Source organism: Herpailurus yagouaroundi, unplaced genomic scaffold (genome assembly GCF_014898765.1).
Source record: "Herpailurus yagouaroundi ecotype Mexico unplaced genomic scaffold, PumYag 216, whole genome shotgun sequence".
NCBI classification, from domain to species: Eukaryota; Metazoa; Chordata; class Mammalia; order Carnivora; family Felidae; genus Herpailurus; species Herpailurus yagouaroundi.
Window position 1 is genome coordinate 10,945,404 of NW_024412447.1, and position 15,511 is coordinate 10,960,914.

General features: G+C 44.3%; 1 protein-coding gene and 1 long non-coding RNA gene across 4 annotated transcripts in view; both read left to right on the forward strand.

The window, feature by feature from the left end:
• Nucleotides 1-838, forward strand: part of LOC121017759 (uncharacterized) — a 6,993-nt gene extending 6,155 nt beyond the window's left edge. The window contains exon 3 of the long non-coding RNA XR_005784885.1: nt 92-838. This is a non-coding gene — a long non-coding RNA (uncharacterized LOC121017759). The remainder of the gene's footprint in view (nt 1-91) is intronic.
• A 10,202-nt stretch (nt 839-11,040) lies between these two features.
• Nucleotides 11,041-15,511, forward strand: part of RCC1L (RCC1 like) — a 34,000-nt gene continuing 29,529 nt past the window's right edge. For all 3 annotated transcript variants that reach the window (XM_040456195.1, XM_040456196.1, XM_040456197.1), the window contains exon 1: nt 11,041-11,424. In XM_040456195.1, the coding sequence (XP_040312129.1) occupies nt 11,104-11,424 (321 nt within the window). In that variant the 5' untranslated portion in view covers nt 11,041-11,103. The remainder of the gene's footprint in view (nt 11,425-15,511) is intronic.

The following is a 15,511-nucleotide window of genomic DNA, read 5'->3' on the forward strand; positions in this document are numbered from 1 at the left end:
GAGATCATGACCTGAGCCGAACCACCCACCGACTGAGCCACCCAGGCGCCCCTAAAAAATAATTTTAATGTTTATTTATTTACTTATTTAGAGAGCCAGATGTGGGGCTCAGCCTCATGAGTCAGGAGACTGTGACCTGAGCCGAAATCAAGAGTCGGATGCTTAACCAAATGAGCCACCCGGGCACCCCCCATCCTAATCATTTTTCAAGTTACAGTTCAGTGGTATTAAATGCCTTCATAATGTGCAATCGCCACCATCTATCTCTGTCATTCTTGTCCTCTTGTGAAACTGACGCTCCATCCATATCCATTCAGTAGGATTCCTCATTCTCCCTCTGCCCAACTATCATTCCACTTTCTGTCTGTGACTTTGCCTACTAAAGTGCCTTATAAGTGCAGTCACACAGCATTTGCCTTTTTAGAGCCAGCTTATTCCTGTAAGTGTATTTCGTATATGCCTGTTAAGTCTAGGTGGTTTATTGTCTTATGTGATGCCTCCATTTCCTTATTTATCCCCGTCTGCCTGGTTGCCCGATCCGTTGTTATGAATGGGAGTACTGAAGTCTCTAATTATTATCACAGAGCCGTCTGTTTCTCCCTGCAAGTCTGTCAGGTTTTGCTTCATATATTTTGATGGTGTATCATTAGGTGGGTGAATGTTTATTGTATCTTGCTATATTTTGTTAATATGTAACGTCCTTCCTTGTCTCTTGGAATTGTTTTCAAGTCTATTTGGTGTGATATCAGTATAGCCATTCCTGATCTTTTGTTACCATTTGTATGGAGTATCTTTTTCCATTTTTTTCACTTTCTTTTTAGTTTTTATTTTTTCAAGTTTATTTATTTTGAGAGAGAATCCCAAGTGGGCTCTAATGCTCCGTTGTTGGGGCACCTGGGTGGTTCAGTCGGTTAAGGGTCCGCCTTCAGCTCAGGTCATGCATGATCTTGAGGTTCATGAGTTTGAGCCCTGCATCGGGCTGTGTGCGGACAGCTTGGAGCCTGGAGTCTGCTTTGGATTTTGGGTCTCCCTCTCTCTCTGCCCTTCCCCACTCACACTCTTGTCTTTCTCAAAAATAAACATTAAAAAAATTAAGTAAAAATAAATGAAAACTTCCAACCAGGCTCCAATGCTCTGTGCTGAGCCCAACTCAGGGCTCAGTCTTATGAACCATGAGATCACAACCTAAGCTGAAAGCAAGATTGGATGCTTAACCAACTGAGCCCCCCAGGGCTCCCCATTTTTTCACTTTCAATGCTTGTGTCTTTGATGCAAAGTGAGCCTCTTATAGATGGCAAACATTTGGATCTTGTGTCTTTATCTTTTGGCCAATCTCTATCTTTTGATTGGAGAGTTTAATCCATTTACATTTAAAGTAACTACTGGGGCACCTGGCTGGCTCAGTCAGTAGAGTGTGACTCTTGATCTTGGGGTTGTAAGTTTGAGCCCCATGTTGGGTGTAGAGATTACTTAAAAAGTAAAGCCCTTACTGATAAGGAGGGGCTTACTTCTGTCGTTGCACTACTTTCTAGGTGCCTTACAGCTTTTTTTTTTGTCCCTCATTTCCTGTATTACAGTCTTCTTTTGTGCTTAGTTGAGTTTTATAGTGAAATGTTTAAATTCTTTTATTTCCTTTTGTGCATATTCTATGGCTATCTTCTTTGGGGTTACTGTGCGGATTGCATTTAACATCCTAAAGTTGTAACACTCTAAATTTACACTTGCTTAACTTCAACGACGTATGAAAACTCGGCTCTTTAATAGCTCCAACCCCGCCCTTTTGATTGCTGATGTCACAAAAATTACATCTTTATACACTGTGTGCCCAGAAACACAAACTCATAATTCTTTTTAAATGCATTACTCTCTTAAAACCTGTAGAAAAGAAGGCATGGAGTTACAAACCAAAGTTACAAAAGGCTGTCCTTTCCCTACTGAATGGCCCTGACACCCTTGCTGAATATAAGCAAAAGGAGAGGGTTTGTTACCACTGCCCTGCAGGAAACGTTCAGATGAGTTCTATAAGCTGAAATGAAAACGTATTGGACGGTGACTTGAAGCCATACAGAGAAATAAAGACCTCAACAAAAGGAAATGTATGGGTATTGATAAAAGCTGGCTTTGTTGTAACAATGTTGGAGGTCAGGAAAAAGTTTTGTAAATAGAAGTGGTGATGGTTGCCCAACACTGTGAATTCAACTTATTGCACTGAATTGTAGCTAAAAATTGTTAAGATGATGCATTTTATGTTATGTATATTTTACCACAAACACTTTAAAGGTGAGAATTTCCCTCCACATGACGTAGCCATGCCCCTCACAAGAATTTACCCCCAAGATAAAAGGAATATATGAGAATACAAGAACTCGTACGCCAATGTTCACAGCAGCTTTATTCATATCTGAATGCAGAAAACAAGTCAAATGTCAATCAGCCGGTGAATCAAGAAACAAATTGTGGTACCCCATGTAATGGAACAGTACTCAGAATTAAAAATGAATGAATTGGGGCACCTGACTGGCTCAGTTGGTAGAACACGTGACTCTGGATCTCACGGTTATGAGCCAGAGCCCCATTTTGGTGTAGCAATTACTTAAAAAAAAAAAAAAGAAAATGAAAATGAAATGAATTATGGGTACATGTAATCTCCAAATTCATCATGCTTAGTCAAAGAAGCCAGCCATACAAGAATCCATATTTTATGACTGTACATTTATAAAATTCTAGAAAGTGCAAACTATAGCTGACTCTTGAATAAAAAGATTTGAACTGCACGGGCCCACTTCTATGTGGGTTTTTTTCAATAAACAACAAAAGTACAGTAAATGTGTTTTCCTTTTTATTATTTTTAATCTTTTAAAAAAGTTTATTCATTTTTGACAGAGAGAGAGAGAGAGAGAGAGAGAGAGAGAGCGCGCGAGCACGAGCAGGGGAGGGGCAGAGAGGGAGAGAGAGAGAATCCCAAGCTGACTCCACATGCCCAGCACAGAGCCTGATGCAGGGCTCGAACTCACTAAACGAGATCATGACCTGAGCCAAAATCAAGAGTCAGACACTCAAATGACTCACTCAGCCACCCAGGCGCCCCTGTAAATGCATTTTCCTAATGATTTTCTTGACTGTTTCTTTTCCCTGGCTTACTTCACTGGAAGAATTCAGTATATATAGTGCATACAACATACAGTGTATGCTAATTGACTGTGTTGTCACAGTAAGGTTTCTAGTCAAGTGTAGGTTATTACTACATAAGTTTTTTGGGGGAGTCTGAAGTTACACTCAGACTTTAGACTGCATGGGGGCTGGGCACCCCAACCCCTCCACTGTTCAAAGATCAACTGTATCGCACAGTGTGGGGAAACAGCAACTTCCTAGCACCGGCGGTGGAAAAAGGGATTGACCACAAAGGACAAGAAGATGCTTTTAGGGGGATGGAACCGTGCTGCACCTCAACTGTCGTGGTGCTCGCACAAGTGACTAGTTTTCAAAATTTATCAGACTGTACAGTTTAAATGAATGCAGTTTATTATACATAAATTTACCCCGATATCGATGACTCAGCCGTTGACATTTCTGCATCATGAAGCTAAGCACATGCAGTCACACTGTTCTTCTCACGTCATCTTACGACTGCTAGCTTCCTACCAGTGCTATTTCTTTTTTTTTTTTTTTTTTTTTACCATTATTATTTTTAATGAGAGTAAATGGTTTAGAAAACAAAACAGGACAGGGTGCCTGGGTGGCTCAGTTGGGTTGAGCATCCTACTCTTGATTTCGGCTCAGGTTACGATCTCATGGTTTTGAGATCGAGCCCCACGTCAGGCAAAGCATGGAGTGCGGAGCTGCTTGGGATTCTCTCTCTTTCTCTCTCTTTGTGCCTCCCCTGCTTGTGTGCTCACACACGGGTGCATGCTCTTGCTCTCTTCCAAAATAAATAAATAAACTTTAAAAATCAAAAAAAGTAGGACATTCATTTAAAAATTATTGCTTACTAAAAAAAATATTGTTTAATCTTTATCACACTATTTACATAGTATCTTCGTATGTTTCATAAAGTACATAGGAGGACAGTCATGTGTGTAAATAATTCATGTGTTTTTTCATGCTCACAAATTTTACCCATATGGATATATAATCAAAGTAATTTGGAGATGATTGCCCTAAAACTTTGGAAGATTCTGTTCTCAGAAAACTGATAGACGAACTTATCTATAAGCAAAGGGTTGAATTCATTCAAGCAGAGAGTACACACACTTATGTGATATGGGAAGACTCAAGATTGTTAAACGTCATTTGTTCGTGATTTTATCTCAATTAGGTCATGAATTTAATCTAGTTCCAACAAAAGTCCCAGGGGGATCTTTCATGCAATTGACAAGATGATTTTATAATTTTTTTTTTCAACGTTTATTTATTTTTGGGACAGAGAGAGACAGAGCATGAACGGGGGAGGGGCAGAGAGAGAGGGAGACACAGAATCGGAAACAGGCTCCAGGCTCTGAGCCATCAGCCCAGAGCCCGACGCGGGGCTCGAACTCCCGGACCGCGAGATCGTGACCTGGCTGAAGTCGGACGCTCAACCGACTGCGCCACCCAGGCGCCCCGACAAGATGATTTTAAAATTTATGGCAGTATTATGAGTAGCAAAGGCAATTTTGTAAAAGAACAAAGAGGACTTGATTGAATAAAACTCAAAGCATAGTGTAAAGCTGTAGCCGTGGAACCCTTGTATGTTAGTTCAAGAAAAGATCAGAAGGAACAGACTCCAAAAACTGACCCATGTATATAGAAATGCATCATGTTATAAATGACATTTTGTTTATTTGTTTGTTTAAAGTAGGATTCATGCCTGGGCACCCGGATGGCTCAGTCGGTTAAGTGTCGGACTTGGGCTCAGGTCATGATCTCACGGTTCATGGGTTCAAGCCCCACATCGGGCTCTGTGCTGACAGCTCAGAGCCTGGAGCCTGTTTCAGATTCTGTGTCTCCCTCTCTCTCTGCCCCTCCCCCACTCACACTCTGTCTCTCTCTCTGTAAAATAATTAAACGTTAAAAAAATTTTTTTTAAAGTAGGATTCATGCCCCTGAGATCAAGACCTGAGCTGAGGTCAACAGTCAGACATTACTGACGGAGTCACCCAGGGGCCCCTATAAATAAATGACATTTTAAATCTTTAAAGTCTGTTAGAGCCAGTTAATTATTTGGGGACAATCATATATCAGATAAAATATTAATAAATATACAATCATACCATTCACAAAAGTTAACTCCATATCTAAATATAAAAAATAAAAGTGCAGTACTAGATTAGGTGTTTTACAAATATTATACAACATAATTATATTATATTATATAATCGGTAGTCTAAGCAAGCAATAAAAAGAAAAGCTCTAGTGGATAAGATTAGTGCTGACTACATGAAAATAAAATTTTGTAGAAAGGACACCACAAATTAAGCAAAAAGACGGGAGAAAATATTGCAACTCAAAACAAAAGGTTTCATGCAGATTATATCAAGTACTCCCAAAAATTAATACGAGACAATTCAACAGAAATGTGCCCAAGGATACGAATGGCCAAACAATTCTTGGCACAGGAAACATGCCAGTAACCACAAGATATTCGACCTTCCTAGAGATTATAGAAATGGGAAAAAAAAAAAAAATCAATGAGAGCTATGCTTTAGGTATCGGACAAACATTTTAAAAAGTTTCTATCAGGTGCTGGGTATACAGAAAAAATGAATCAACTCATACTACTGAAGCACAACTTTTGGAGAACAAATTGAAAATAGCTATCAAAAATTAAAAAAAATTTTTTTTTCAACGTTTATTTATTTTGGGGACAGAGAGAGACAGAGCATGAACGGGGGAGGGGCAGAGAGAGAGGGAGACACAGAATCGGAAACAGGCTCCAGGCTCCGAGCCATCAGCCCAGAGCCTGACGAGGGGCTCGAACTCACGGACCGCGAGACCGTGACCTGGCTGAAGTCGGACGCTCAACCGACTGCGCCACCCAGGCGCCCCTCAAAAATTTTAAAGTGAGCATTTCCCAGGGGCACCTGAGTGGCTCAGTCAGCAGAACGTGGGACTCTTGATCTCAGGGTCATGAGTTCAAGCCCCACATTGGGTGTGGAACCTACTTAAAAAAAAAAAAAAAAAAAGAAAAGAAAAAAGTTAAAATGAGCATTTTCTATGACCTGGCAGTTCTGCCAGAATCTACCCAAGAGACACCCTCACACAGGTGCAAGTGGAGACATGTACCAGAACATTCACTGTAATATTGTAATAGCAAAAAAAAAAAAGGAAATAACCCAAATATCCACCAAAAGAATGGTTAACTAAGACTTATTCATACTAATATGCAAGAGTGAAAAAGAATGGGCTAAGTGAAAACAAATTGCTATGAAAGTATCTCCAATAGAGGCTCCTGGGGGCTCAGTTGGTTAAGTGTCTGACTCCTGATTTTGGTTCAGGCATGATCTCATAGTTTGTGAGTTTGGGCTTCACGCTGCCTGCTTGGGATTCTCTCTCTTTCTCTCTCCCTCACTCTCTGCCCTTGCCCTGCTCATGCTCTCCCTCTCTCTCAAAATAAAATGAATAAACTAAAAATAAATAAATAAATAATCTCCAACATAGTTTTGAGTGAAAAGACAAGGGTGCAGAATGAGGTACATATTACATCATTTTCTTTAAACACACATGCAAGAACAACTTAAAAATATTTTTTCTATGGCAATGGATACTTGTGGGGCTATGGTTAAAGAAACCCTTACCCTTTAAGGGCATCCGGGGTGGCTCAGTTGGTTAAGCGTCCGACTTTGGCTCAGGTCATGATCTCACAGTTTGTGAGTTCAAGCTCCGCGTTGGGCTCTGTGCTGACAGCTTGGAGCCTGGAGTTTGCTTTGGATTCTGTGTCTCCCTCTCCCTTTCTGCTCCTCCCCTGCTCACTCTCTGTCTCTCAAAAATAAACACGGGGGGGGGGGGGGGCGGGGAGGAGCCTTTACCTTTATCGCTATAAATCACTTAAGTAATTATTTTACAAAGAGACGTCATCATATATTAACTGCATAATTAAAAGTTAATAACAATAATTAAAGTATATATGGCTTGGTAGGTTCACTCTTTCCCAGACCAGAGAATTTCAGTTATCCCAATGTAACAAAGAAATGAGAACGTCTACAGGAAAACGTCATCATAGGTGGGGGGAAAAACTGAGCTTGGTTAACACTAGTAGATATTTTAATACTCCAGGGGAGCTGATATTTCACTGTAGGACCATCTTTTTCCCCAGCAACATATGGACAGAAACGCAAGAATTAGCATACAGCCAGTATATAAAACAACCAGGTTTTGATAGTAAAATACAAAGGCCCAGTTGTCACTACAAACCCAGCTCTTCATTGGCAAAACCGGCTTTTAGTCGATTTTATCCCATTTCTTGGTGAACAAGAGACACAAAATTGATGGGCAAGCATTGCCACCTAGTGGCTGTGGCTCACATTGCAGAATTCATCACTGTGCCTCTTGTCCTCTTAATCTCAAACTAATGCTTCTATCTTTTGGATATACCTTAACAGTCAAATGTTTTATAAACTCAAGAGACCAGCGGCAGCTGGCTGGCTCAGTTGATGGAGTACATGACTCTTGATCTCGGGCCCCATGTTGGGTGTAGAGATTACTTAAAAAAATGGTTTGTTTTTTTTTTTTAATTTTAAAATTTATTTATTTATTTTTGAGAGGGGTAGGGGGAGAGAATCAATCCCAAGCAGGCTCTGCGCTGTCAATGTGGAGACCGACATGGGGCTCAAATCCACGGACCATGAGATGAAGACCTGAGTCAAAATCAAGAGTCGGATGCTTAACTGACTGAGCCACCCAGGCACCCCTAAAAAAATCTTTAAAAAATAAATAAATTTAAGGGACCTACGTAGGGTTATCAATTAAAAAACATTTTTTTAATGCTTATTTATTTTTGAGAGATAGTGAGACAGAGTGTGAGCAGGGGAGGGGGAGAGGGGGAGGGAGAGAGGGAGGGAGAGAGAGAGAGACAGACAGACAGACAGACAGAATCCGAAGCAGGCTCCAGGCTCTGAGCTGTCAGCACAGAGCCCGAAGCACCGAGATCATGACCTGAGCTGAAGTCGGAAGGTTAACTGACTGAGCCACCCAGGCACCCCTGGGTTATCAATTTTTAAATTCTGACAAGTAAGGATGTTTTAAAAGCATAATGTATCATCATGGCCAGTAAAAGAACAGATACTTGAGGCCATGAACTCAGATAAAAGGATGGTCCTGTTTGTGCAAGAACAGTTGAAAACCGGATACACACTTCATGAATAAGCATTCTATAACTATATTAATAATTGAGATGGTTAATTATGCTATTAAATACATCAACTTGACTGGGCTATGGGATGCCCAGACGGACGGTTAAGCATTATTTCTGAGTGTGTCTGTGAAGGTGTTTCTGGAAGACATTATTAGCATTTGAATTGGCAGACCAGATAACGATCGCCTTCTCCAATGTGTGGGCCACACCCAACCACTGAGGGTCCAACCCACTGAGGGCCGGAATGGAGCAAAAAAGGCAGAGGAAGGTTGAATTCTCTCTGCCTGGCTGTTTGAGCTGGAGCGTCAGTCTCCTGACCTTGACCTGGGACTTACACCACTGTGCCTGGTTCTCAGACCTTTGTACCCAGACTGGGAACTATACCTTTGGCTCTCCTGAGTGTCCAGCTTGCAGGTGGCTCATGGGACTCCCGTTTCTACTAGTTCTGTTTCTCTGGAGAACCCTCACCAATGTGATAACATTTACATAATTCTTCTTCATCAATATATGTCTCAGATTGATAAATAAAAGCAGAGCTGGAGACAAGATCTTGTACACAGATACTTAATTTGGGAGGTACCAGGAGTGAAAGGGCAGGGAAAGTTAATGTATCATATTGTCCTTTTTTTTCTTAAATGTTTATTTATTTTTGAGAGAGAGCAAGAGAGAGAGAGAGAGAGGCAGAGACAGAGAGTGAGCAGGGAAGGGGCAGAGAGAGGGAGACACAGAATCTGAAACAGGCTCCAGGCTCTGAGCTGTCAGCACAGAGCCCGACGCGGGGCTCGAACCCACAAGCTGTAAGATCATGACCTGAGCCGAAGTCAGATGATTAATCGACTGAGCCACCCAGGCGCCCCAATACTGTCCTTCTTACATACAGGCAAACTGCCTTTGAGCGTCTTTACCATTGGAATTGAAAAACCCATCCACCAGATCAGTATCCCATAGTTAAGTTCCAGAAGCTGTGTTGATCTGGCCCAGTAAAACGCTACCCTTGGCACAGCAGTGATGATTGGGCTATATGCCCTTGGCTAAGTTTATGTAGTTTATTACCATTGCCTGCCATGCTCCATCTGGTTTTTGCAGGAGCCAAACAAGTGAACTGAATGGGGTTAAGACGGGGAACCACCACCCCTGAATCCTCATCTTTGAAGATGGCACTCAGGTCTACAATGCCACCCGGGCTTGCAGTATGGCTTCTGATTTAATGCTGGCTGTGTCAAGACAGGAGGAGGGAACCAATACAAGTTGCTGAGTATGTCTGTCCCAGTTGTGTGCTCAGAACCAAGGAAATTTCCACAGGGTGGGTCCATGCACACCCTGACCCACTGAGAGACATGCCTCTGCCTGGCCCCATAAGCTCCCACTCTAACTGGGGTCCTTTCTAGCGTTTCAGGTTCTCTGGGGTCACTGCACACATTTCTCCAGTGTATAACTCTGGTAAATAACCATAAATGCCTTTGGGGAAGGATTAGAGTATTGCCTCTACTTGTGCTGGCTCTATGGGTCCTTCCTCTAGTGGATTCTACCTCCCTTACAATTGCTGGACTCTGGTCTGAGAACCGGGTCAGATTTTTTCTGGTTCCTCAAGTCAAGGCAGCACTGTAGCTGTCGGCCCTTATACCTCATTCTTTGGAATATCGTGGTCAGACAGTCAACGGCATAGATCGCTGGTGTCATGGCCACTGCGGTTGCCACCCTGTCCTCGCTTCATCTACCAAGTCTACCTACCTTACCTGTGACGACGAAGTCCAGCTACCTGGCTCTGCTGTTCTGGAACGCTACCATCCTCTGGGGTCCCCAGTTTCGGGACAGTCTGTCCTCAGCATTAGGGACTAGTATTTGGGAACATCTATCATGGATCATAACGGGCTGTAAGAGGTCAAGTCTAGATATCTCATTCACTTAAAAAAATTCATTTCACGTTTTGATTTTTTTCTTTTTAAACCTTCCTATAGAGGTGTGATCCAGAGAAAAGGACACAACTTGCTAAACATACCTATCAAGTCAGTAGCAGAGTCAGGACTAGACCCAGGTCCCCAGGTTCCTTCACGGAACTTCTGAGGTGCCGGATCTTAGCAGGAGTCTGCCAGACATCTGCAGGGAAGAGGGCGGCGGGAAGAACATTCGAGGCACTCTGTGCAAACCAGGGAGGCCTGAAGCGGCCCTGGGATTCGGAAATTACAAGTAAAGCTACCTGACTCCAGTGGCGTGCGGGGCTGTGGGGCGAGTTGAGCTGGGGAAGAGGAAGCACTCTGGAAGGCTGCAGAGTCAGGGTCAGGGTCAGCGCCCGCGCCCGTAAAAGCTGCACTCTAGCGCGCTCTGGCTGGAGCACGACTGGTTGTCCTGGAAGCGGACGGGAAGGCTGCGACAAGGCAGGAAAACAGGGACAAGGGGAGACCACCACAAGGGAGTCGCGCAGAGCGGGCCACCCCTAAGTTTTACCTCTGCTAATCGACAAGCAACAAAGGCCTTCCGCTTCTGCTCCTGCCGGAGCTCAATAACGAGGCGTTCCGCCAGCTGCGCAGCTCGGACACCCGCCGCGCTCAGGAGCGCAGGTCAGTGACCGAACTCCCAGCCCGGCACTCCGCCCACTTAGGCCCGCCGCTCCCCGGTTCCGCCCCGCCCCCCGCCTCCCTTCAGCCAATGGCAGCCCTCGGCGCCTTTGCCTTCAGCCAGTAGTCGACCTGGCCTCGGACTCTGACGTCACGGAGTGGGGCCAAGGGTCACGCAAGATGGCGGCGCCCAGGAGGCGCTGAGGCGTGGAGCTGAGGATGGGGCTGGCGGCGCTGGCCGCCAGGGCTCGGCTGGGGTGGCGGCTGAGCGGGTCGGGACCGGAGCTGAGGCCGGGGCGAGGGCATTGGACTGCGGCCGGGCGCTCGCGGAGCCCGCGCGAGGCAGACACGCCCGTGTTCCAATATGTGGGCGAGCGCGCGGCCCGTGCCGACCGCATCTTCGTGTGGGGCTTCAGCTTCTCGGGGGCGCTGGGCGTGCCCACCTTCGTGCTGCCCGGCGCCGGGCCCGAGCCTCGCGCCGGCTCGCGGCCGCGACGCAGGATCCAACCTGTGCCCTACCGCCTGGAGCTGGACCAGAAGGTGCGGGCCGCGCCTCCCTCTCTCGGTCGCGCCCTCCGGCCTCCGCCGCTGCTCCCCGAGGCCCTCTGCGAGAAGTTGGGAAGCCGGGTGGTCCGACGTCAGGGAGGAGGACCCTCGAGCGGGCTGCAGGCCCGGCCGGGGAAGGCGTTAGGGCGCTGCTCGCATTTATCGATTGGCCGAAACGTGCGTGCCCGTTTTGTGCCCGACTGGCGTCCTTCGCACGTCACCCCCGGAGTCTGGGTTGTGATCAGTTACAGTTTAATTTCGTTGTGGCTACAGAATATACCTTCTTTACTTTCAGCCCTCTTAAACGTATCGAGACTTTGTTTCGTAGCCTAGCGTACCGTCTACCCTAGAGAATGTTCCACGTGTGCCTGAAAAGGGATGTGTGTTCGGCTGTTGGCGGAGTTGATGTCAGGTCAAGTTAGTCGGTAACTTCTCCGCTAAAATATTATTTGCTCAGGCAGCTGCAGTGTTCGTCGTTAGCCGCTGATTGTTTTCAACAAATATCCCTGGGGGTAAAGGCTGTTCGCACCGAGTGATATCTGGGTCAGGTCAAATCAATGGAGCCTTGTGAATGGAGTCTTCCGGGGATCCACCAGACAGATGGATGGGAATGCTCCGGGAGTGGAGCTTTGAAGTTGCTTCAGTCCCTTTCTGACCCCTCCAGTGGCTGCAAGACCGCTGGCTTGCGCTGTGATTGTGAGCTGTTGGTTTTCAGAGCCACTGCAGAGCTGAGCAGAGGTGGATGGGAATAGGTCAAGTTAAAATGCTGCAGAGCTTGCGGTTTCTTACTGAAACGCAGCTGCTTTTCTTGAGTAAACATTCCCTAGATTGCTTAAAGTCTTTGGGTAATTTTCAGAGTTCTGAAAAAATTGGTTCTGACGCTTGCCAGTTCTTTGTTGCCCTTCCATTTTCACTGATGTCACTCAGTCCATGTCCTTTTAATGTAATTACCGAGGTGGTTGGATCACATGTGCCATTTTGCTATGTCTTTCTTGTTTCTCTGTTCGTCCTTTGCTCCCTTCTTTTGTGTTAAATAGGTATTTTTTGTGTGTATTTCTTTTGTGTTAATAGGTATTTTGTGTTAAATAGGTATTTTTCTAGTGTACCTTTTAAATCCCTTTGTTGGGTGTTTTGCTGTACATTTGAGGAGGTCTTTCTTGAGGTTATAATATCTGTCTTAACTTATCATAGTCTACTTTAGGTTAATAGTGACCTAATTCTGAAAAAAACTAGAGCAACTTTGTTCGAGCAAAGCTCCATTTCTTCCTCTCCTCTTTATGTGGTTATTGTGATACACATTACATCTTCATACATTTTAAGCCCAGTAATCCAATTTTACCCTTATCATTTTATGCAATTGTCTTTTAAATCATTTAAGGGACAAAAAGAGAAGAGATTTATTCATGCAGTGCTTTATAGTTACCCTTATAATTCCGCTAACGGGTGCTCTGTCATTTCATTTCAGCCTGAAGGCCCCCCTTCAGGACTTGTTAAGGCAGGTTTACTGAATTCGCTCAGTCTTTGTTTGGGCCTTTCCTGCTATCAGAATTCATTCTTGGTGGACAGTTTTTATCTTTTCAGCACTTTGAATATGTCATTCTGGTTTCTGGTCTCCCTTGTTTCTGATAAGAACTTAGCTGTTAAACTTATTGTTACCTTGTCCTTGCTGAGTCCATTTTCTTTTGATGCCTTCAGGATTTTTCTCTTTGCCTGTCAACAGTTTAACTGTGATTTATTGAGTAGCTTTGATCTGCAGATTTATGTTTTCACAAAATTTGTAAGTTTTCTGCCATTTTTTAAAGTTTTTTTTTTTTTTTTTTTTTTTTTTCCCTCCTCCTCCCCTTTCTCTCTTGCCCTCCTGGGACTCTAATTACATAGATGTTGGTACACTTGATGTTGTGTCCTAGGTCACAGGTCTCTGAGCCACTGTTCTTTTTTCTTCTTTTTACGTCCTGTTCTTCGGAATGAATAATTTCACTTGATATTTCTTCAAGTGAACTGCTTCGTTCTTCTGCCATCTCACATCAGCTGCTGAGCCTGTTAGAGAATTCTTTCTCTTTGTTACTGTACTTTACAACCCTAGAAATTCCGTTTAACTTTTTAAATTTGTTTTTTTTCAACGTTTATTTATTTTTGGGACAGAGAGAGACAGAGCATGAACGGGGGAGGGGCAGAGAGAGAGGGAGACACAGAATCGGAAACAGGCTCCAGGCTCTGAGCCATCCGCCCAGAGCCTGACGCGGGGCTCGAACTCACGGACCGCGAGATCGTGACCTGGCTGAAGTCGGACGCTTAACCGACTGCGCCACCCAGGCGCCCCTCCGTCTAACTTTTTAAAGTAGGCTCCGTATCCACCGTGGGGCTTGAACTCATGACACTGGGATCAAGAGTCAGATGCTGTACCCATTGAGTCAGCCAGGTGTCCCTCCCCCCCCCCCATTTAACTTGTTAATGTTTTTATTTTTACATTCAGATTCCATAGCTGTGAAGTCATTGTCATCATGTTTTCCTTTCGTTCTTTAAACACGGTTTTAAAATATTCTTTGAACAATGGTTTATTGAAGTCTTTGATAAATCCAGCATGTGTCCCCTTAGTGTTGGTTTCTGTCAGCTGCTTTTGTCCCTTCTGAGTAGTTCACACTTTGTTTCTTTGTAATTCTTTTACTTTTTGGTTAAAACCTGGACTTCTGGGTGATACTTTATAATGACTTTGGATTCTGATATTTTTCCCTTGAGGTTTTTTTGTTTGTTTGTTTGTTTTTTGGTTTTTTAAGTAACTTGTATGTACTTCATCTGTAGAATCCATCTCCCCTGCGGTGCATGGCCACTGATGTCTTTGTTCAGGCTTTTGATTTGTCTCCCTCCCCCTCCTTTTTTTAGCCTGGCTTCTTGAGTGTCGCCCCCATCCGTGTACTTTTCGGTCAGCCGATGACTTGGGCAGAGGTTGTGCTCAAACGCTTTGGGCTTCTAAGGTTTCTACCTTCTACCTTTGATCCTGAGTATAGGTTTGGAGACCACGTTCAGCGATCAGGCTGTTCTCATGTCTGCCTCAGCTTTACGTGGCCCTGGGTGCTCAGGTCTCCCATGTCCCCTCGTGGAGTTTGCCTGTCAGCCGTGGATGTGTGGAGAGCCTTCTGTGACAGCTTCATTTCTAGGATCGTTCCATTACCCTTCTGGCTGGTCTTCCTCTCCCCTTGCCCCGGTCAGGATCGCAACCACAGACTGGCTGAGTTGTGGGTTTGCTTTCCTTGTTTGTTTCCCGCTGAGTTCACTACCAGGCATGAGTTTTCACCTTACATCCTAAAGTAAGTCTTTCCTTCCTGGCCACAAAGGTGATCAGCCCTGGCCTTTTCAAACTTGTGCACTGAGCTGGAGTAGATGGTACAGCCCAAGACGGGAAATCTGCGGACTCCCGCTCTTGTTACCTGAAGTTCTAGCAGTCTTTCACAAATAAACATTTCCTCCTCTTTTTTTAATGTTTATTTATTTATTTTCAGGAAGAGAGAGCATGCACGCAGGGGAGGGGCAGAGAGAGAGGGAAGGAGAGAATCCCAAGCAGGCTCTACACTGTCAACCTGACGAGGGGCTCGAACTCACAAACCGTAAGATCATGACCTGAGCTGAAATCAAGAGTTAGTTGGATGCTTAACCAGCTGAGCTACCCCAGCGCTTCACAAGTAAACATTTCGCAGTCTATTTGCCTTTGATTTCTCCATCCCTGAAATGGTTGAGGTTTTTTTGTTTGTTTGTTTTTGGTTGTTGTTGTTGTTTCACAATTTTGTCCAATTCTGTACTTTTTTGGGGGGGAGAGATTTGCTAACCTCTTCATACCGCCATAGTTGGAAGTCCCCCGATGGCACGTTACCACAAAAATTATGTAATGCTGACTGTGTGTAGGTATCATTCAAAGTCCTTTCGCCTGTTAGTAGATTTAATATTAAAGTAGGTACTTAGGAGATATTTGTTGACTGTTGAATAAACAGATGATCACAAGCAAAGAGAATAGTTGTAGTGTGCCGGGTATCACCTTAGGATTTATTCCTTTTCTGTGTCTCCTGCTTCCTCACTGGGTCATTTCTGT